General features: G+C 42.3%; 2 protein-coding genes across 2 annotated transcripts; both read left to right on the top strand.

Annotated features, from left to right (window-relative positions):
- The first annotated feature begins 8,448 nt into the window (after positions 1-8,448).
- Positions 8,449-23,628, top strand: LOC134825207 (collagen alpha-1(I) chain-like). Its single transcript, XM_063837357.1, has 23 exons — positions 8,449-8,627; positions 8,881-9,032; positions 9,266-9,418; positions 9,587-9,727; positions 9,934-10,570; positions 10,736-10,942; positions 11,049-11,303; positions 11,428-11,661; positions 11,815-12,651; positions 12,820-12,995; positions 18,367-18,619; positions 18,822-18,983; positions 19,274-19,467; positions 19,672-19,969; positions 20,158-20,258; positions 20,556-20,805; positions 20,941-21,182; positions 21,325-21,507; positions 21,662-21,860; positions 21,997-22,172; positions 22,292-22,394; positions 22,511-22,797; positions 22,912-23,628. Exons 1-23 carry the CDS (start codon positions 8,477-8,479, stop codon positions 23,176-23,178), a joined length of 5,658 nt encoding a protein of 1,885 aa, XP_063693427.1. The 5' UTR covers positions 8,449-8,476; the 3' UTR covers positions 23,179-23,628.
- On the top strand, positions 13,776-16,735 carry LOC134825391 (collagen alpha-1(IV) chain-like). Its single transcript, XM_063837569.1, has 3 exons — positions 13,776-14,951; positions 15,105-15,362; positions 15,509-16,735. The coding sequence occupies exons 1-3, from the start codon at positions 13,776-13,778 to the stop codon at positions 16,733-16,735; spliced, it is 2,661 nt and encodes an 886-aa protein (XP_063693639.1).
- Positions 23,629-23,650: the final 22 nt, after the last annotated feature.

Genomic DNA, 23,650 nt, shown 5'->3' with positions numbered 1-23,650 from the left:
TCATATTTCTCATTATAAGATGTGAGATTTTCTTATTTTACTCATCCGGTTATGTTAACGGTGGAGCTAATCTTTCTTTGAAGTGGTTTGTGATCTCATGTTTTAGAATTTTAGGTTGTAACGCGGTAAGTGGTGGCATTTTTCTAAAGTTCTCACATTGTCATCCTCAAGCACAGGTCACCACAATTATAAAGGTTACATTTTAACCCACTTAACGTAAAGAATTTAAGGTAATTTATCTATATCAGTAATAAAGTAATAAGTTAATAATATTATATAACGTTATGTTTTATATTCGTGGTTATTACTTCTTTATTTTCACAAGGATGACTCATGGGGTGAGTTAACTTTGTTTGCTTAAGGAACCAAATGACTACTCTAATTTAATCCGTTGTCTATGATGCAACGTATTGACATGGTGAATGGTTATCATGACGTCCGTGGTTATCATAATATATGTCAAAATATTGAATATTCACTTTGAATAATTTATTCCGTTCTTTAGCTAAAACGATTTTAACAAAGCAATTCTTTGGGCGTCCTAGTAATCACTAACATTGATTTTCTTCTTTATTTTCAATGTAACGATTAAATTTTCGTGATAGGATCTTTTAGAAAAACCGTGTATAATTTAACTGCACGGACCTGCAATGAAGGGCAGTTTGGTTTTGACAAAATAAGGCGACCATACATACTGCAGTAGCGTTTAGTGTCGTGTTATACCGTCTCTCTCACAACAGCTAACTCAATAATATACTGCTTACAGTTTCCACAGCCCGGCTGCAGCTACACCATCTTATAGGCTACCATAAAAACTATTGCACCACGTGGCCAATCACGTGGTCTGACTGATATGAAAATATTCCAGTCACGTGGGCAGTCTCCACCATTGCCATGGTGATAAACCTCTGCAGACAACTTTTCCAAGCTAATTTAATATTGAGCGCTTAATTAATTGACAGTTATTTGAGTAATTGCTAGTTTTTTCCTGTGACAAGACGCAAGCAGATGTGTTACTTGTGACGGCGTGTGGTGAAATTTTTCGCTGTATTTTTAGACGCTTAAATTTTTGTGAGATTTTCCGCTTTATGCTTTAGGATTTAGTCTCGGCGCCAGGATGGTCGTTTATTCAACTCATTTTGAGAGCTTCATTTCATTAGTTTAATCTTAGTTGCTACAACATTCTACCCTTTAATACTATGATTATCGTTTCGGCTCACTAAATTTGTGACCAGATTGCTACAATTATTATCGTAGATTTATGTAATCGCATTGAAAGAGGAACACTGCAGAGGTGCACTATAGCTGAGACTTGATTTTTCTCTCCAAGACGAATAATGACTGTTAATTAGGTTTTCTTGTGCAGGATGGACGCAAATTCCAAAATGGTATAACTAGTTTGTGTCCTAAAACGTAATAAACGTGAGGGAGTGTCCTATGATCAAAGCGAATCATCCTACTTACTGTCTAATAGTAATACTCTAATATTACTTCTTGCCAAATAGTGCTAGCCAGATATTCTATTTAGTGAAATTAATGATAGGTTCGATGTCTGCAAGAGGTCGCTGCACCTCGTTGCACCTCTTCACAAATGCATATTTGGAGAGGAATATTCTGCAAAATTATTGCTACGTTAATAATTTACAAATTCCGAAGGCCGTGCGTAAGGTTTTAATATTGTGGTCTTACGGCTCTCGACAGACGAAGTGAAACAACTGGTGAAAACTAAATGAAATTAATGAAATATTACCTTCATTAAGTTTTTACCAGTTATTTGCCTTGTTTCACTATGCCGCAATGCTCCTTACTGAACACTACAACGTTAATTTTTCAGAATACTTGAATTATCCAGAGTCCAGGCCTAATTTCATTGCTCGATAACTCCTTCAATAACTCAATAACCCTAGAAGTACGTGTTTTTACCCAGATCACATCAGGTTATTGCACCTGAAGATGGGTGGGTCTGCAAAGTCTGCAGAAACAACCCAAGGCCAATCAGTCCACCCTCCAAATGCATCTCTGCAGAGAGCTCACCCCGTTCTGCAACATTATTGATACGTTAATTCCCCCTAATCCTTGAATATCCTTAGACTTAATCTGATTGATAAGCTCGTTGATTTAGCATTAGTCCACACTCGACCTGAACCGGCATAGTGGCACCATTCGAGCCAATTTAGGGGACCCTAATTCCTCCTTATTTCACCACACAGTAGACTTGTTCAGGCTGGGATCGCAACAATGCAGCAACCACGCCGTTACCGGGGGAGTCATCATCTCCGGTAAAATAGTCGCAGAGAACGCTGCTCTCCGCAGCTCCTTATCCGAGCTGGGTTATGCAGCGAGGTGATAATTGGATTAGGATATTTTATTAAATCGTTGAACAATTATGGGACGCTGGAGGTGCTAGGCACCCTTTTAACCTTAAATCGAACTCGGAGCTTTATTTTTGGAGTTGACCTGGTGTGATTCGTATCAGGTTAAACTTGGGTTGAGGTGAGATCCTCAGCCTAGGGTTTCAGTCGCTCCGGCGTTCATTTCTAATTAGCGCCTTCTTAGATCACAGAAAAGCATCATCACACCTCACCAGCACCTATCCCGTAGAGTCAGACCAGGGTTTAGTTTTAATTCGGAGCGTTCACTTGCGCGTTAAAAATGATCTGTCTACCGGGCCATGACCTGAGTTGTAAGTTTCAAGTTATAGAACTAGGAAGCCACCTCGTCCTGTTCAAGTGTTCCTGTTATAGAACTATTGGTGTTTCATGCTTCTAATATTTCGTGCAATGCCCCTTTTTTACAAAATATCGGGTGTTTATTGGCAGCTGGCCCTATTGCTTTACTGAAGTCTGGACTGCGTTCCAGAAATTTTCCTGAATAAGATATCTTATAGGGAAATTTGTGCATAAAATGGATAAGTTGGAACTTTTTTTCGCAACATCAGCAGCCATCTTTTGCAACTTTTCCGCTTTATACAGTCATTTTTAGATGGGATATCTTGTTCAGGACGCTTCCTGCAAGACGTTTTATTAATGACTTGCTAGGTACAACGTTTTATGCAGTTAGTTTTACAAAGGACCTTATATGCAGAAACTATAATGTGGGACGTTTGTTTGCAGGTCGACCGTATCATACGAAATGTTTTAAGTCGGAAATATCGTTCAGGATATTTTAAGTAGGACCTTTTTCTCAGGACCTTTTTCTTAGGATATTTTATGTAGGACATTCTATCAACCGTATCATGCGAGAGTCGAGACGTTTTATGTTGAATGAATCATTCAGGACTTTAATTTCAGTAGGATGTATGATGTTTTTCTCAGGCTGTGTTATGCAAAATGCTTCATGTATGACGTATTCAGGACACATCATACAAAATGTTTTGATAACAATGTTTTATGCCAGACGTTCATAAATGTATCATCCAAAGATTATAAATATTCCAATACGGTTTAGGTTTGTTTCTTTTAATTAATTACATGCACCATTTGTTGTGTCGTTAACAATTACCATTCAAGTAAATCCAGATTAATGTTTTAAAATCTCTCTTGGCATCATCTAAAATTCCTAATCAGTAATGTGGGACGGGTGTTTACCCCGATTAATTAAGACATCAGATTGATTGCACTGATCAGAAGGAGCATCGTATTTCAGGAGGCGACAATTCTTAAACTCACCTCTGCGTTTATTAACCCGACAAATTCCAGATTATCCGTGTTTATTTAGTTAAAATTGCTTAATATGTTAGATCGCTTAGAACGCTTAGCAGTGCATAGAACGTTTAGAAGATTCCTAATGCGTTTCATTAAATTTCATAATTTTCTATATTGCGTTTCGTGAATATAATCATTTTCTATATTGTAAGACATTACCCCGACGTGAAGTCATTATCCCCAGTACGGTACCAGTAACATCATATTATTTTGCATTTTCCGTTTACTTATTACTAATATTGGAAACGATCTAATCACATCTTGGGGGCGACAGCATCGCACTTAATACTATTAAGTTAATAATGTTGTTAAACAAATAAGACGTGTCTGTCTGCCTCAGTTACCGTTTTACTTTTTTACTTAAGTCACTTATTAAATTTTTCTCCTTCATTGAAGTTGCTCCAGACAATGTTTAGCGGAATCTTAGGATCATAGCCGAGTTTAGAAACGTAACATTTCCACAACCCCCTCCTTCCAACACTCACTTTGACGTAGAAACACTCCAGATTTTTCTTTCACACGCTGGAAATCCGTTCCACACAGTAATTGAATCACAGTTCCACTGGTGTCCTGGAATTTAGCAGGTTGGGACAGTCTCCTTTTGTGGTGACCATGTTAGGTAAGTCTGATTGATTCTTCCGTGAGATGCGGAGATCACTGAATTTAACCTAATTTTATTCCAAGATGTGAGTTGGGTTACTAAAAGAATTAATCGTTTGATAACCTAATCTTTTATTTTAAAAGAGGCTTCAAGTCGGGCAGTAGCCTTTGCAAATTATTAAATTGCTTCAATAGTATCATCTGAGAAGGCACGATGTTCATTGCATTTGTCAATTTGATATTGAAATATCAAATGCTGCTACTCTTTTGTACTATTTGATTCTTAGCCCCATTTGATTCAGCTCATCTCATTTCCCGGATATAATTTGGCAAATTTGTTTATCTGTCGGCTGTGAAACTGTCCTAGTGTTAATTCTATTTATAATCTATTTATAGTTCAAAGTCCACTATTTTCCGGCACTGGTGAGCTCATCCACTAACCATAACACTAATTGGATCAGATAGGGTGTTTGCTGTATTTCTGCTTTGAAATTATTCACTTCTCAATTATTGTTTTGGGTTTCGCATCGTCTAGCAAAATTTAATTTTTTCATAAATTTTCCATGGCCAGGCTACTGGTTTCAGATTAGCTCGACTATGAGTTGGAACTACATTAACTATACATAGTTGATGCAGCAGTCAGCAAGCCTGCCAGCCTGCAAGCCTGCACAGCTGCAAGCCTGCATATCTGCAAGCCTGCATAGCTGCTATATATAAGCCTCCAAATATCTCGTACACTTTTCCCAGTACAGGTTTCCATACCTTCTTTTCCCAGCACAGGTTTCTATACATGTACCCTAGTTCTTAGTGGGCTAACGATAAATTGTGTGTATCCCATAATCCAATCTATGAATTCGGACACTAGTATTTTATCGGTAGTCTACTAATCCTTTGATCATCACATTAATTTGATTAAAGGGGGTATACTCAATTTCCGCTCTGTGACGAAACAGTTCTCCGTGACTTTTTGAGTTTTCCGCGCAGTAGTGCAGATCTTACTCCAGGGTGTGATCATCACACTAATAGGATTACACAGGGTTTTTACTTGATTCCCACTGTGAGGTGATTCAGTTCTCAGTAACTGTTCTAGGCTTGTTAGCTTCCGGGCTCTCATTCAAGGAAATTATTTAAAGGCAGCAATTATTCATTATTCATTGTTCATTTTTATTTTTATAATAGGTCTGGATATCAGACCTGGTTGAATTTTAAGTCTACATCCCTATCCATAAGAAGCGTTCATAGGGACTATCAGTTGCCTAGCCTTCGTAGCCATGGTATGATAAACCTTAGAGACTTCGATAAGACATTTATTTTTTTCCATTTCCATTTTCTAGATATTATTTGGGTTGGAAGAATATAACATCATAGCAGTGGTTTTTCAAATCCTGCAGATATCTGCAGTCCAATATTCTACTTAAAGCTGGATTCAGAATTATTTTTATCCGTAGTTCTAGCATAAAGACTTATTTGCCAGCCATAGGTCTGCACAATCTATTATTAAAATCAGTAATACGTTTAGTAGATTTTTTCTTACTCAGATTTCACTACATGTTCCCCGATTCACCGTAAAATATCGATAATTTTTCTTGATCGTGGCTGGAGTCACAAGGTCGATCTTAATTTTACGTTACTGCTCCAGCGTTAATTTCCAGTAATGTTATTGAATCGATTAGTATTCTACAAAATAAGGTTTGAAGTGCAACAGATAATCGTGCCAGGTACTCACATTTAAAACATTTGGAACTATCGGATAATTTAATCCATCTTACTTAAACGTTCCCTTATCAATAGACGTGAGCCGTGTGCACCATTGATTAATTAAATTAAAAATATAACCATTGATTAATGTTATTTTAATAAATGTTCCTCGGCTGATCTAATTTATATTCATAAAGTAAAGGAAATTACGCATAATAATTTGGCCAGAATACTAATCGTACTCTACTTTATTGATGATCTTATTTCGGGTGGGAACGGTCTCAAAATATTAAAATGGTCCAAATTAAGCAGCTCCAAAACATAATAGAGTCGCAGCAATGCTGCACCTTGCAGATCCTGTGCAGGCTTGCGCCTGCAGGAATTTACATATTTATCCTGCAGTCAGCATACCAAGATCCTTGATTTCCGCCCATTCCTCAGATTATGAATTTTCTGAACGGCGTGGTCCAGCTTTTAGCTCATCACTTCCTATAGCTCGTACTATTCATCTCCGACTAATACACCGGTACCTTGTGTATTCCACATTTCTGGACCATCTTCCTTCACTACACTTCCTCCTTTTCTCCTTCCTTCCCCTCCTCATATCCGGGCCCCTTCTCCCTCTTCCTCCTTGTCCAACCTTCTCTCCCCCCTCCTTTCACTCAAGTTCCGTCTCCCTCCAGCTTAGCAGGGTAAAAGTGGATTACTCGACCAATGAGCTGGGTAGGTTTCCCTGGTAACTGTAATGGCAGGGGGCGAGGTAAAACTGAGAGTTAACCTCGTTAGCTTGGTTTACCTCGCCACCTCACCCACACGGCAACCCTTCTGCACTCACTAAATTTGTCCTGATTTGTTTTACACCGGACGGAGATTGAAATTGAACCCGCTGATTTCACCTGTTTTCTTTTTACTCGTGGAGGGGGAAGAAGACTGGGGGGCTATTCTTAGCCGTGATTTTATCCGTGTCTCCCCGATCTTAGTCTGCTTACTGCATAGCGGGTGTCGTGCCTGAAACTATACGTGTACCATTCTCTCATAATATTTCATCCTTATTAAATAAAAAATCTGCTAGCTTGTTGACAACAAACACACGCGCGCACAGATCTGCTGCTCCTTCGCCCCTCCCCACAACCCCCTCTATTTGCATACCCTCCCTGCAATATCTTGCATTTCCAACAACACCTAGCATTCCAGAAGCTATGCTACAATCGTGCTCTGCAACTCGCATAATCTTGTCTAGCCCGGGAATTTTAGAAAGCACTATAAACGAATCAGACGGGTTTGTAGGGGGGAGCTATCAGGAGCTTATAGGTGATCACCCTATCACATTACAGCCAATCACGACTCTGCAATTAGTCACGTGACTCTGAAAATCCAATGACTGCAAGGTTTACTGCTTTGTTATTACAGGCGGCCTGCCGCAAACTAATTTTTATGATTGCTGTACCCTTGGAAAGTGACCCTGAATCTGTTTCCGTTGCAGCAATGTTCTCTTTGCTGCGGACCGCTTCCTTTGCAGTACGCGCACTCCGGGCAGTACGGTGTTTGATACGTCATCTTTTACTTTCCATCATATCAACCCTTAAACAAGGTCCTCTTCCTTCCACCTCCTCCTCCCTTTCCTCCTCTTCCTCCTCCTCCTCCCCCTCCTCCCCTCATCCTCCCCCTTATCTTTTGTCGCACATTGTTCAAATATTTTAGTGGTAATTGCACTATTCCAGCTCTGTGAACCCTTCTATCATTCGTTTTAAGCAACAAGTCGGCCTTCATGTTTGCTGAGGAACCCGAACGACGAAGAAGGGTTACTTTTTAAAACATGATATTTTAAAAACATCATCATGTAAGGTGCCGTATCTGAATGACGCCCCAACCTAGTAACCGGGTAGTTTCATGCTGGTGTTTACGCTCCAAAGCGAGTGAGAAGTACGCTCTTCTCTTTAAATATCCTAGAAGTGTCGTCAAAGGTTCTCCTTGATTTGAGATTTAAATAGTTCGGGGCGTTTGCTTTTGACAAACGAAGTTTCCCATTACATACAGTTTCATTTCATGTCCTGTTCTTTAGTTTGATGCTGTTCATGGTAAACGAGTGCCTGTTATCAAGCAAGCTTTTCAGCTCGATCTGACTGTGTTTCCACTGTATGCGTGCAGGATTTTTTCACGACAGATTCGCGTAAACATACCCATTGCACACACGATCACTGAAATTAATTCAACTTATTACTTTTTAGCATGCACAGACCGTCGATCCAAAGGCTTGCTATTTAGTTCTAAGTTTCGTGCATACTCCTTAAGATGTAAAGGCTTTCAGTCCTACCTACCACTTGGAGTATTTCCAGCCGAAATAGTGCCATTCTTACAATGGTTTTGTGGTTGGCATGAATCACTCGATTCGAATAAATAAAAACACCCGCCAAATTACAATAACCATCGACTTACCATTCTACTTATAGGGATGCGATAATAGGCCCTGAAGGATGGCATCTCGAAAATTCCTTGGAGTAGTTCTCCTGTACGCGTTCTTTGTAGCGTGTGTTAGAGCTGATGCAGAAGCCGACGCTGAGGCTGAAGCTGATCCTGAAGCTGACCCCGCTGGTTGCTGTTCCAGACCCACAACATTCGTGAAAGGTAATTATAATCGACTTATTCAGCAGTGAAACACATCAAAAGTCAATATTTATGACAGAAATACTTTTATACCCTTTTAAGAATACCCTTTTAAGAATTTTATCGTTAGTATGGGTGTTGGGCCGCTATTCGTTCCATATCAAGCGCTTACCTATGCCTTGAAATTCCACAAATAACTTACCAATCACTATGAATGTATTTTAATATTTTGAAAACGTTTACAAATCCTCCTAAAACTTACCAATCCCTTCAGGTAGACAAGGTCCCCAGGGAGTCCAAGGTCCAGAAGGGCCCGAAGGCCCCGCTGGTCCACCCGGAAACTCTGGTCTTCAAGGAGATAATGGCCCACCTGGACCCAAGGGAGAACGGGGTAACCCCGGTCTTGCTGGAATGAAGGGAGTCCGAGTAAGTGATTGATACATTAAATATGTTTTTTTAGAAACCCTCTTTCTTGATTAAATGCCCAGGATTGAAGGTCCCGATAATTCCGCAATCAACCTTTTAGTTGATATTTAGCAATGAAACTTGGTTGTAAATTTATCGTTTAAAAGGCCTACTAAACATACGAATAACAAAGTAGCCAAGTTGATAAAATTAAGGCATTGTGAAGTACACGTATGATAATGCCTTATACCTAGGGAGAACCTGGCAGCCGAGGACCTTCTGGACCACGTGGAACTGATGGACAAGACGGTATTGATGGACAAGACGGTCTTCCAGGTCTCGATGGTTGCAATGGTACCGACGGAGAACTCGGAGCTAATGGTGAACCTGGATCTACCGGACTTAAGGTGAGCACAAGTTTTTGAGCTTTTACGTCAATATGATCTTAAGTTAAAAGCTTTATTTGTGAACGTTCACAACATAACTGAACGTAAACATCATTTTAGAGCGGAAGTTCGAATAATTTTAAAACTTTGATATTAAGTTTACAGTAAACTAATGAAGTTTCATTGTAGGGAGAACCCGGCCAAGACGGAACTCCTGGAGATCAAGGACCCGCTGGTGAACCTGGTCTACCTGGTAATGTGCTCGATGGTGATGCTGGTGAACCTGGTGAACCTGGTCAAGATGGTTTGCCTGGAGCTCCTGGTGCCAAGGTATACAAGAAAACTGTCACAATTCATCCAATAATATTTTATTCTGGCCTAAACAATATACATAACTCTGGACAACTAAAATTCACTAACCTCGCCAGGGTAGCTTTGAGCAAATTCTATTTCAGGATTTCTTGAGAAGTTCTTTGATCATTCATTAAGATTAATTTTTCAAAATAATCGTGACGAGTAAAAATAATTTATTTTAGGGTGCCCAAGGAGAAGCTGGTAACAATGGAAACGATGGTGATGATGGTCTTCCTGGAGTAGCCGGAGCTAAAGGAGCCTCTGGAGAACCAGGACCTCAGGGACCTCAAGGAGAACAGGGAGAACAAGGAGAACAGGGAGATAATGGACTCGACGGAGCACCTGGCATTCCTGGAGCAGATGGAGCTGAAGGTGCCATTGGAGAGCAGGGTGAGCCTGGCGAGGATGGTGTTGGTGTTCCTGGAAACGATGGAGCCACTGGAGAACCCGGAGCAGCTGGTCAAAAGGGAGAAACTGGCATTCCTGGTACTTCTGGATTGAAGGGAGTTGAAGGAGACCAAGGTGATGTTGGAGCCCAGGGAGAAAAAGGTGATCAAGGACCCGAAGGACCTGAGGGACCTCAAGGTGACGAAGGCGAACGGGGACCGTCCGGAGACCAAGGGCCTAAAGGAGAAATCGGAGATCCCGGTGCTACCGGAGCTCTTGGTGATAAGGGAGACACTGGAGAGCCTGGAGATGATGGTAAAGATGGAACTCCTGGTAGTCCTGGAGAGAACGGACCCAAGGGTGACCCTGGTGAGACCAGATTAGACGTCATCGAAGGACCTAAAGGAGTTATTGGAGAGGTCGGTGCTCAAGGTGAGTTGCTATTCGTTATTATTTAGATAAGGGCAGACTTACATCTTTTACCAACATATCACATGAAACTCTATCAAAACATTTTTACAGATCACTGCTCATCTAAAATTTAATTATCGAAATAAAAACTCCGATTCGTAAACGTCATTCTGATAATGTGAACAGGCGAAAAGGGAGAAGAGGGAGCAGTTGGATTAACTGGTGAGGCTGGAGACGCCGGTGAGAAGGGTGTTGCTGGTGCTAACGGTGTACCTGGAGATGCAGGAGCCCAAGGAGAAAAGGGAGAGGCTGGATCAGAGGGCATGCCTGGAATCGCTGGAGTGAAGGGCGCCAAGGGAGAAGAGGGCCCAGAGGGACCTGAGGGAGCTGATGGTAAGAAGTCACAAAAATATACTATACAGCCACTAATTGAGTTTTGTTGCGTTCAAATCTAGGTGTTCTTTGCCGACCCCAATGTCTAAACATTTACTCTTTACAGGTAACCCCGGTGCCAACGGTAACCCCGGTGCTGATGGAAGCAAAGGAGAACCTGGTATTCCCGGAGATGCTCTCGAAGGAATCAAGGGAAATCAAGGAGAGGTAGGAGAGCAAGGAGAGCAAGGAGAACAAGGTCCCGTTGGACAAGACGGTGCATCAGTGAAAGGAGATGGAGGTGCCCCTGGATTACCAGGAGTGTCTGGTCTTAAAGGAGCTCCCGGTGAAAATGGAGTGCCCGGTGACGAAGGAGCACAAGGTATGTTTTAAACTCCGCAATAATTCATTTTATATTTGCGATAGTATACATTTTCTTGCTTCTTTCCAAGTATTTTCTTGAATTTAAACACTATGAAAGAAAAGTTGTTAACGTATTTTTTCAGGTGAGGCCGGTGCTGTTGGAGCTACTGGTGAGCCAGGTGAGAACGGCTCAGATGGAGCTAACGGCCGTGACGGAAATCCTGGAGCAAAGGGAGAACAAGGAGAAAATGGAGCCACAGGTGAACCTGGAGCTGATGGCGCTAACGGTGTAGACGGTAACGATGGTGCTGATGGCTTAAAAGGACCCGAGGGACCTGCAGGAGATCAGGGACAAAAGGGAGATCAAGGACTTGAAGGTTAATAAATATTGACGTTCAGTATTCTTTAAGTATAATTGCCTTTGTAATTTAACCAATTTAAGTTGTTATCGCTTTCCAGTTTATCATTCGATTTAAGATGGTTCTGTATCTGAATTTATGCGCAGATAAAACAATGTTGCATTTTTGTAGGTCTTCCCGGAGTTGCTGGAGCCAAGGGAAACCAAGGAGAAGCAGGAGACAAAGGAGAGACTGGTAGTGATGGCGAAAACGGTGTTGATGGAGATAACGGTGTTGATGGAACCGATGGTGCATCTGGTGAGGATGGTGCCAAGGGAGAAGTCGGTCAAGACGGTGCTGAAGGACCCAAAGGAGAAGTAGGCATGAGCGGAAACAACGGACCCCCTGGTGCTCCTGGAGATAAGGGTGCACAAGGAGCCAATGGAGAAGATGGACCTGAAGGTGATGCTGGTGTCCCCGGATTAAATGGTGTCGACGGAGATGAGGGACCTCAAGGACTTAAGGGAGATCAAGGAGCTGTTGGTGAGGAGGGACCTAAGGGAGACGCTGGAAACCCCGGATCTGATGGACAAAACGGTAACGATGGAGCCAACGGAGATGTTGGTGAAATTGGACAAAAGGGAGACCAAGGACCTCAAGGAGCTCAAGGACCCGCGGGAATTCAGGGAGATTCTGGACAAGATGGTTTACCAGGAACTCCAGGTTCCAAGGGACCTCAAGGAGACGCAGGTAATAACGGAGATGTTGGAGAACAAGGAGCCAAGGGAGATGCTGGTGATGAAGGAGACCAAGGACCCACCGGTGAGAGTGGCAAGAATGGAGAAAATGGAAACCCAGGTTCCAATGGTGTGCCAGGACAGGACGGTAGTCCAGGAGAACAAGGTCCCCAAGGTCCCACTGGAGAAAAAGGAGACATTGGTGAATCCGGAGAGGTTGGACAGACTGGTGAGCCTGGAGAACCTGGTCAGGAAGGAGCTGAGGGACTTCCCGGAGTTCCCGGAGGAAAAGGTGTGTTATTGATGTACTGAATTATCATAAGTTTTGTTTTTTTGCTTTAAGACCATTGATAAAGTTTTTTTTGAAGTCATGAACACGTCGAAACATTTTGATTGACAATGTCGATACTTACAGTGCAGTTTATTTAAAAGCTTGATATCTAATGATTAATCTTTTCAGGTGGTCAAGGAGAATCAGGTCAGCCTGGACAAAACGGAGCTGATGGTGCCCCAGGAGACCAAGGACCCCAAGGAGAACAGGGACCCGAGGGACCTGAAGGTCCCCAGGGACCTCAAGGAGACCAAGGAGAAAAAGGAGAAGCCGGCGAAAGCATCAAGGGAGAACAGGGCGCCACTGTAAGTTTCGGTCGTGTTTTAAATGCTCCCTATTCGTTTGTTGGTTTTACGTGAAGCATTTTAACTTATTGTCAGTATACTGAGTGCCGTGAATACTGAATAAGTCTGAGTGCGTCAAAGAATTATTTTAGAATAAGATTTTTTCGTAGATTAGCAGCTTTTAATACATGTATGGGCATTTGACAGCAAAAATTTCTTAGATATACAAAAAAGCTGCCTATATAGCCGAATATCATTTGATAGGCTATCACTGCAAATATTTTTATTTTATCGGCTACCAATGTAGCTGAAATAGTTTGATAGGCTTCCAATGTAGCTGAATTTCGTTTGATAGGTTACCAATGTAGCTGAATTCGTTTGATAGGTTACCAATGTAGCTGAATTCGTTTGATAGGCTACCAATGTAGCTGAATTTCGTTTGATAGGCTACCAATGTAGCTGAATTTGTTTTATAAGCTACCACTGTAGCTGAACTCGTTTGATAAGCTACCAATTTAGCCGAATTTCGTTTGATAGGCTACCACTGTAGCTGAATTCGTTTGATAGGCTACCAATGTAGCTGAATTTTGTTTGATAGGTTACCAATGTAGCTGAATTTCGTTTGTTTCGTGTTCTTGTTTCGAAAATGTTTCGTATCATGATACGCTACTTTTGTGGATGAATTTCGTCAGTAACTTAACTGACATGATATTCGTTATGTTATTTTGTTACTGTGTGAGCAGCATCACTTGCGGGGACTTTCTTTGAAGCACAGCTTAGATATTAACCAAGCTACGACTCATGTGTTTGAACTTGCAGGGTGAACCGGGTGTCCCTGGACGCAACGTGAAAGAGAATGAAGTGTTCATCCCTGGTCCTCGTGGTGTCCCTGGAGAACCAGGAACTGATGGGCTAAAAGGAGCCATCGGCGGTAAAGGACAAAAAGGAGATAGTGGATCTGATGGGACCCAGGGTCTTCAAGGCCCACGAGGAATGGACGGTTCCTCTGGTAAAAAAGGAGAGAACGGGTTAACAGGAATACCGGGAATGAAGGGACTTGGAGGTGAACCTGGTAGACCTGGAATCCCAGGAAATGATGGAAAAGCCGGAGCTAACGGTCGAAAGGGAGACACTGGTGGTAGTGGGGCAGCTGGACCACAGGGGCAAAAAGGAGATCCTGGTATGAAAGGAGGTCAAGGTTTGAATGGAGTAAACGGAGCAACCGGAGCCTCTGGAAAAGACGGCACCCCTGGTGACGTGGGACCTCAGGGAATCCCGGGAATTCCGGGTCCAAAAGGAATAGGAGGACAAGATGGTCGAGCTGGTGCAAAGGGAGATCGTGGATCTGAAGGATCAAATGGTTTACCGGGCCAGAGCATAACTGGTCCACCAGGAAATCCGGGGCAACCTGGACCTCAGGGTTTAACTGGGTCTAACGGCAAAGACGGTAGTAACGGTGCACTTGGGTCTAAGGGTGCTCGAGGAGACATTGGCATGAAGGGGAACCCAGGATTTCCCGGTGTCCCAGGAGCTAAAGGAACAAAAGGTGATGGCGGTGTTGATGGAGAAAGGGGATATCCAGGTGCGGATGGACGGAATGGACAAAATGGTAGTCCCGGACAACCCGGACCTCGTGGACCTACTGGAAGTCTCGGACAACAAGGAGCTCCAGGACAGCAGGGTAATGACGGAAAAGATGGGCCTGGAGGACGAAAAGGAGAGGCAGGTGTGCCCGGGTTCCCCGGTATTCAGGGTCTCAAAGGTATCAAGGGAGAACGTGGGTCTCCAGGAGGTAGCGAAGGGCCCGGTGTTATAGGACCTCCTGGTGCACAGGGAGAGAAAGGAGAAATGGGTAAAGCTGGTCTTAGAGGTGAAAAGGGAAGTCTTGGAGAGGTTGGTGACCCTGGGAGTGATGGGAATCCTGGACAAGGAGGTCTTCCAGGTGCGGATGGCGCTGAAGGTCCTGAGGGAAAAGTGGTAAGTACATTATAGTTTTCGTTATATTTCTCTTTTAGAAAATATAGACACGTTCCATGACATTATATTTCTTAGAACTGAATGAAAACTTTGATCAGATAACTTAGTTTCTTCTTACAATGCCAATTAAATAAATTCCTGACCGGTTTTTAGGGATTGCCGGGTCAACCTGGAATTAAAGGACAAAAGGGAAGTCTAGGACCTCGAGGATATAAAGGAGAAGGCGGAAAAGACGGAGTAGGCCGACAAGGACTTCCAGGAACGCCTGGTAGTAAGGGTAAAGCTGGTGAGATCGGAACTAAAGGTGATCCAGGAAGAAACGGCCGGGATGGAGATGCCGGCAACGATGGGTATCCTGGTAGAGATGGAGCAAATGGTGCTCCTGGAGTGGACGGTATCAATGGTCTTCCGGTACGAACTCGTCTTTGCGACTTTTCTATCTTTCCAGATAGTCTACTTCGTGCTTTTGAAGCTTCCTTTTTTACAAATCAACGTCTTCTACAAACCTTAAATTAGTTGCAAACCAAGCACATTTACATTGACTAACGATTTTTCAGGGACAAAAGGGTCAAATGGGTCAAATTGGACCAATTGGACTGCCTGGACCAGCCGGAATGAAAGGAGGCTTTGGAGACAAAGGGGAGCCTGGTATGTGTCCGGCTACTTGTGATACCTCTCCTACTGAAGATCCTTTCATCGGAGTGAGAAAAGGCGATGGTGGAGGAGGTGACGGTGCTGCGGCTGGTGAGCGTATAAAAGGTGCTAGGGGTGAAAAGGGTGAAATGGGACCCGCTGGACCTCAGGGACGTGTTGGACCTCAAGGTCCGGAAGGAAAACAGGGTATCCAGGGAGACGCTGGACAAGCCGGCCAGCTAGGAAGAGATGGAAAGCAAGGTAATCCTGGTAATCCTGGTAACTACGGTCTACCTGGTATGAAGGGAGCCTCAGGAAGATCAGGTATTGACGGGTCTAAGGGACAGAAAGGAGAGGGTGGGAGAGACGGCAAGCCAGGAGGAACGGGGTCCTGTGGTGGTGATTGTGGGTTCCAGGAGTTCCCATGCACGTGTGACACCCATATCATAGCCAGGCACTCCCAAACTGACCGGGTACCATCCTGTCCTCCCAACTGGGTCGAGCTCTACAGCGGCTATAGTTTAGTGTACTTCGAATCCCAAGGCTACGGCTTGAACCAGGATCTGGGAGGAGTTGGCAGTTGCATGGAGGAGTTCCAAGTGATGCCCTTCTTGCAGTGTGGCTCCCGAAACGTGTGCCAGCATGGCTCTAGAACGGACAAGTCATTCTGGCTGACTACCAACGGTCAGGACGACATAAAAGCCATGGCTCCCCTGAAGACAGAGGAGGATATCCTACCGTACATCAGTAGATGTGCTGTCTGCTCTGGGACCCAATACTCCATGGCTCGTCACAGCTACAGTAACGAGATCCCAGAGTGCCCCGCCAACTGGGAGCGACTTTGGGCCGGGTACAGTTACCTGATGGTAACTGGAGGTGGTGGTGTGGGAGGAGGACAGGACCTGGGATCTGTTGGCAGTTGTATGGAGAACTTCTTCCTTCCATCCTTTATAGAGTGTGTTGGGAGGGGTATGTGCTCCTATTATGTTAACAACCTCGATTACTGGCTCGCTGCCAAGAAGGATCCTATTCCAGGAATGTTTGGCATGGGAAGGATTTACAACGGACTGGACGAAATTCAGAATGAGGGCCTTTCGAGATGTGCAGTGTGCGCCAAGAAACTACCATCGCGAAAGAAAAGGTTCCTCTAGATCAAAACTACTGTTAAAATAGGGTTCAACAATCGTAACGAGTCAGGATCATTGTAACTTTGAAAACTGGAATAATCCAACTGTTCGGAATATTTGCAATATTTCGAATACATTATTTTTGTATTATTGTATAGCTGGGGACGTACATTGGGTTTAGGATGTTTTTAGGTAACAATCGTATGCGATCCTTCAAATGCAATGTCACTGTGGAGTACGTTGTAATTATTTGTTGTTAAAATAAAGTTGTTGATAGTACAACTTTGTATAACTACATTTATAGATGAATCAAGGTAATACTAATAGCCATGGGTTAACACTGTCCTGCCCAAATAACTCCACCATAATCTCTTTCTGTTACAACAATCCTAGCATTTTACCTAACTTATAATCATAACCTGATATTAATCCTGACTCCCTTCTTAACGTTAAATCGGTTTCTATCGACGGCAAAAAATCTGGGCGGTGACTAACATATGAGGTGCTGAGGGTTATGGGGCAGGATAACGTGGATATTGGATAATGAGTAACGAAATCCATTAATTTTGTAATTTATTTGATGAATTGGCTGTTTGAAAACATGGTTAGATCATTGATTATTGTAGTAATTGATTTCATTTTCTAAATGAATTGTATCATAACTTTTACTTATAAAGTTTTTATTTGAATAAATTGTTTTACAAAAAGTGAAATTTTAATGCTTCTGCAAAATGTCGTAAACAGTCCCATCAGTTCAAAAATTACATAAAACGTAAATAAGTATCCTGTACGTTTGAATTCTTGAACCTTTTGAATTTTCTGAGAAAAAATTTGACGGAGACTTTTTCAGTCCTGCTTTTGGTTAACTTTTTTACTTCGAATCATGCTTTACAAAAATCACTGACTGGAAGAAGCTAACAAATATATTATGCATTTGTAAAAGTATCAATTATATGTTGAACGCCGAAGCAAATTCGATTTTAAACCTTATTATGCTGAGTGCTGACCAATACAAAAACAATCATTATATTCAATGATTGTGAATTAAATTAGCTACATAACTAAATTAAATAGCTAAATAATGTTAGGAGTGTGCGGTGAGCGTGTGTATTGTTTAATTATATATTGTATGGTCCAAAATGTGAAAAAAGCCTACTAAAAGGGAATCGTCCATCAAAGAGTTTGAAACTTTTGTCAACATCACATATTTTAAAATGCTGTCACAAATCTTTTACAATAAACTTACAATAAACAAGCTGCGGTTGAATCTCAAGCAAATCGTAAATTGGAACCTAATCTACGTACAATGATGATTGGCTTCACTTTTTAGTTTGCAAACTTCGTTCTTTTACAATAAACTTAATTATTTTATAGCGCGGTAAGTTATCTTACAGTAACTTTTAAAAGTGTCAGTCTATTCCATTTCATTTACGAGCACCGCGAACCGCGCAATAAACAAATTTGCCTGCGTCACAAAAAGAATAAAGAATGTAAACAATTTGTGCTATTGAGAAGCCAGCCGTCTGTGAGTGTGGGTACGTGAAGTGTCTTCGTTTTCAATTCAGCTACTTTAATTTCCTGTCTACTTTTAAATTCTATCTGTCCGAACTCACTCAGTTCCTATTATAAATATTTACCCAACTGGTCTTGTTCAGGGCGACCAAGGAGCTCAAGGAGAAGCTGGTAACCCTGGTGAAGACGGTGGTGAAGGAGATAACGGACCTGATGGAGATCAAGGAGAAAAGGGACAAATTGGTAATCCTGGATCTGTCGGAGACCAAGGAGACCAAGGAGATCAAGGAGAACCCGGAAGCAATGGAGACAAAGGAGCCCAGGGACCTCAGGGTGATGAAGGAGCTGAGGGTGATAAGGGACCTCTTGGACCCCAGGGTGCTCAGGGACCTGATGGTTAGTAGGAAATTATTTGAAAATTTCAAAAATGTTTCATGATGTTTTCGATCATCGTCTCGAGTGGAAAACAGTTAGTTGGACAACCAATTAAATTACTAGGTAAAAGATAAAAAATTGTATAAAAACTATGATCAATAAAATGTCGGGCGCATATATTTTTATTATATTTTTACTTTTGATAACCAGATATCTCCTTCAGGAGACGATGGTGAAAATGCAGCAAAGGGTGCAGTAGGAGAACCTGGTGATATTGGAGCACAAGGACCCCAGGGTCCAACTGGAGATCAAGGAGCTGTGGGAGAGCAAGGCCCAGATGGAGACGATGGAGCACAAGGCTCATCCGGAGAGGCTGGAGCCAAGGGTAAGAGTCATATTACTATATTATGACGCAATGAAACTACCGGACCACGATGTATGGGTACTTGCCACCCCATGACAGCATTAAAATTGGTTACAATTTACATGGTTTCCTCAAATTATTTGTTATATAGTAGTGCTGAAAGTATTAAAACAATATATCACCGCTCTGACTGCCATTATTCCTGCTGTGTGTTTCATCCCTCGTGTTCACTATATACTTTAAGGTATTCACTTAAAAGCCATTTCTATAGGCTGCACGTATGTGATTTTTGAATTAAAACGTTCGGCCAGGTGAACAAGGAGAAGAAGGTCCACCAGGAGAAAATGGTATGAACGGATTCCCCGGATCTACTGGTTTCAAGGGAGCTAAGGGTGCAGTTGGAGACCCTGGTGATGCTGGTGCCGATGGAGAAGAGGGTGATGAAGGTCCAGATGGCCACGAATCCAAGGGAGAACCTGGATCCACCGGAGAACCGGGCGAACAGGTAGCGTGTTTACTTTATAATGTATCATTGTTTTACAAGGTTGTTAGAGTTACTAACATGTTTATAGCTCGTTAGTATTCAGGACTTTATTCTAGAACATTATGATACTAGGAACACTGTCAACTAAAAGGTTTCTGTTTTCTCAGAAGTTCCAATCAATCTAACCAAGGTAGCATCATAGAGGTATTAAACGTGTTATTTCAGGGAGAAGCTGGTGCTAAGGGACAACCAGGAACCGACGGAGACGCTGGAGCCCAAGGAGAACAAGGACCTAACGGAGAAGCCGGAGCTCAAGGTGAGACTGGTCCTGATGGCGAAAATGGAGACGAAGGAGACCAAGGAGTTGAAGGAGAAAAAGGTGCTAGTGGATCCAAGGGAGAGCCTGGTAATGATGGAGCTGATGGTGAGCAAGGAGACGCTGGAGACCAAGGCGCAAAAGGACTACAGGGAGCTAAGGGCATTCAGGGCATTGAAGGAATTGAAGGACCAGTCGGTATTCCCGGTAAGTTTCGGTTATTCTGTTTAATTAGTTTCAGTACGTTTTATCTATTTTTAGTCAGGTTTTAAGGTTTAGTAAGTTTCAGTTATTAGTTCCTGACATACCTCATTGTCCAAATCCGGATACATAACGAGTAATTGTAATATTTTTTAAACGTAAGATAGTAAATTCACAGCTTGATCTTTCTTCAGGAGAGCAAGGGATCAGGGGATTCGAAGGAGTAGCCGGGGCTAATGGGAATGATGGTCCTGTCGGTGAAAGTGCAAAACCACAAGCCTGCCGTGGCGAACCGGTTAGTTTTGTAGCTTCCACTAAATTTACTGTATCTCAGAAAATTCCTTCATACTGAGTATGATCACACCAAAATTTAAATTGGAGCTAGAGCCGTATCGAGTCCCTTCCATTTTAGTGTAATTAGTGTAATTATTAATTAGCACGTGAAATCAGCAGTAATTAGTATATGAAAGCAGCAGGTATAGTAGTATCTTTAAAAACGGTAAGCAAATTCTCCGCCAACAAAAATATGAGTGTCAGTTTAATATCTACCTAAAAGTTACATGTTTCCATTACCTAATTATCTAATTAACAGGGTGAACAAGGCCCATTAGGAGCCGAGGGAGATTCTGGTGATACTGGTGAAGCAGGTGCCGTAGGAGACAAGGGAGTTTCTGGACCTCAAGGCGAACAGGGAGATGATGGAGAACCCGGTATGCAAGGAGCAACAGGACAGGATGGAAAGGCTGGAGAATCTGGAGTTGATGGACCACAAGGAGCAGTTGGAGAGCCTGGTGCTGACGGAGAGGTTGGACAAAAGGGAGAAGCTGGTGTCGGAACCCAAGGTAAGTTATTTTTGTCTCTTATTAAATTTGAAACTCCAACCAATGCTTTATAACGCTGCTCATTGTGCTTTTGTATAATTGCACAATTGGAATTCAAACAAGGGGTCAATTTCTAATGGTGCCTGTTTTTCAAAGGTAACCTTGGTATTGATGGAATTGATGGTGAAAAGGGAGCTGCTGGAGAACCAGGCCGACAAGGTGAAAAGGGCCCAATTGGAGACCAAGGAAACGTTGGTGAACAGGGCGCACAGGGAGATGCTGGAGCCAAGGGTGTTCAAGGACCTCTTGGACCTCAAGGACCTCAAGGAGAACAGGGAGTCGGTGGAGACGCAGGCGCTAAAGGAGAAGCCGGTGCCGACGGAGAAAAGGGAGATGCTGTAAGTTGTGATGTCAATTACAAATAAATCGTGTGAAAAAGCAATCAAATTCTCCTGTGGTTATGATTCTAATATTCTGAGTCATTTACAATTTTTCATAACATGTTAATCCGTTTTGATGGTGACGGCTTTATTTTGCCAGGGTGCACCAGGACCCAGAGGACAGAAGGGTGTCGTTGGAGATTGGGGAGAAGACGGAAACATCCTTATTGTTGTCGATCCCGAAACCGGTGGACAAACTAAAGAATTCGTTGTTTGGGTCAATCTTATTAGCGAAGTGTTGAACTACACTCAGCTGGCCGAAAAAGGAGAACGTGGATTAGAAGTAAGTTGATAAAGAAAATCGTACCTTAAAATGATATGTTATTCATATTGAGATCTTAAATGATGTCTACCGTCATGTCTACAAAACTCATGTCTACACCTTTGCCAAACATTTAAATAAGAAAACATTTGTTTTAATAGTCTGGTTTCACTAGGGACCTGCTGGACAACAAGGAATAAAGGGAGAACCCGGTATTCCTGGAAGCGATGGAGCTAACGGCATCAACGGTGTAGATGGAAACCCCGCTGAGAATGGAGTTGATGGAATTCCCGGCCGAGATGGAGATGACGGTGCAACTGGAGCTAAGGGAGAAACTGGAGCTCCTGGAAACGATGGCGATAATGGACCCTCAGGTTCGTACCGCAGCATGATTTAACGTTTTAAAACTACAATATTATTCGTGTATAGAAACAGTAGAAATTTGAATTTCTTAATTTCTCCCTTTGGTGATGAGCCAATGATACAATCTTTAACTTTGGTTAATTTTAGGAGAGGCCGGTGAACCTGGTCAAAAGGGTCTTGCTGGAATCAAGGGACAAAAGGGACAACAAGGAGATGATGGATCTAAGGGACAAAAGGGTCCTGAGGGAGTGTGTGAACCTGATGAGTACCATCCTTGTAACTGTGACACACATACCGTCGTCAGACATTCTCAAACTACCGAAGTAAGAATGACAAATAATAAATTTGTTTAGTTTCTTCAATTGTCAATTTCTGAGGGTTTCGTTGCACATGTTTGGTATTTACTACCATGGACAGTGGTTTTTAAAAACATATCATTCAGGCCCCAGAATGTCCTACAGATTACGAATCTCTGTGGTCTGGATTCTCTCTTGTGTTCTTCGAAGGCAACGGCTACGGACTCTCACAAGATCTTGGAAGCGCCGGTAAGCATGTTAAAACCGTGGTTGAATCTCAAGCAAATCGTAAATATCTACAATCAATGATTATTGCCTGCACTTTTTAGTTTGCAAACTTCGTTCTTAAAATTGAACACTTTCAGGATCTTGCCTCGAGGAGTTCCAACTGATGCCTTTCATGCAGTGCTCAAGCTCTGATGTGTGCAGACACGGTGTCCGAACTGACAAATCTTTCTGGCTGGCTGTTGACGCCGAGGCTGACTTCACCGTCAAACCCATGACAAGCATTGACGAGATTGTGCCACATATTTCAAGGTGCCGAGTCTGTGTTGGAACCAAATACGTCCTCGCAAGACATTCCTTCAAAGACACAGCCCCTGATTGTCCAAATAACTTCCACGAACTTTGGACCGGCTACTCATATCTCATGGTTAGTTTTCTTCCTTTCGCATATTTGTTTTGCTTGATTAAATATTTTGGTCACCACATTGTTCCACGAAAACCACAACCTTGTGTTGGACTGATAACAAAATACTTCACCCAGGTAACTTCATCTGGCACATCTGGTGGTGGTCAGGACCTTGCTTCTTCCGGCTCCTGCCTGGAGAACTTCTACCTGCCAACCTTCATTGAGTGTCTCGGACGAGGTACTTGCGCATACTACATCAACAACTTGGACTACTGGCTAGCCCAGAACCCCGATATTAGCCAACCCGGTATGTGGGGTATGGGTAACGTGTACAGTGGTCTTGACGACATCCTTGACCAAGGAGTCGCTAGATGCACAGTCTGTGCCAGAAATACCGTCTAGATGAACAATTGGATTGTATATAACGAACCATGGCGTTTAAACGATTTTGATGTACGAGCACTTTTGTACATGTAGGATTTTAAACTTTATCTTAATTTATTTTTATTATACCAGCTTTTTATATTTTTGCTGCTGAAGTTTGCTATTTTCATTGCAATATTCGTCCTAATACTATCCTACTCCACTCTAGATGCAATCCTAAAAGGCCTCTGGTACTTCCATCATCTGTAAATAAAATTAGAGTAAATTTTGTTTTTATAAATATTTTTACTATTCATTTTATAACTATAAATTATGAAGTATTTTATGCAATCTCTTTTAAACCATGTTTGTATACTGTTAACATTAACAAGTGGTCATCCCTCAGGACTTATTAGCTACATTTTGATTCGACATGTAACATTTTAATAAATTAAGTTCTGAGGTCGACCATAATGGCACCGCAATCAATATACGTGTTTGCTGTTTTTTT

This window comes from Bolinopsis microptera, chromosome 13, assembly GCF_026151205.1.
Source record: "Bolinopsis microptera isolate Bmic1 chromosome 13, MBARI_Bmic_1.0, whole genome shotgun sequence".
Classification (NCBI taxonomy): Eukaryota; Metazoa; Ctenophora; class Tentaculata; order Lobata; family Bolinopsidae; genus Bolinopsis; species Bolinopsis microptera.
The sequence above is the reverse complement of the archived record's forward strand: the minus strand, read 5'-3'. Positions and strand labels throughout refer to the sequence as shown.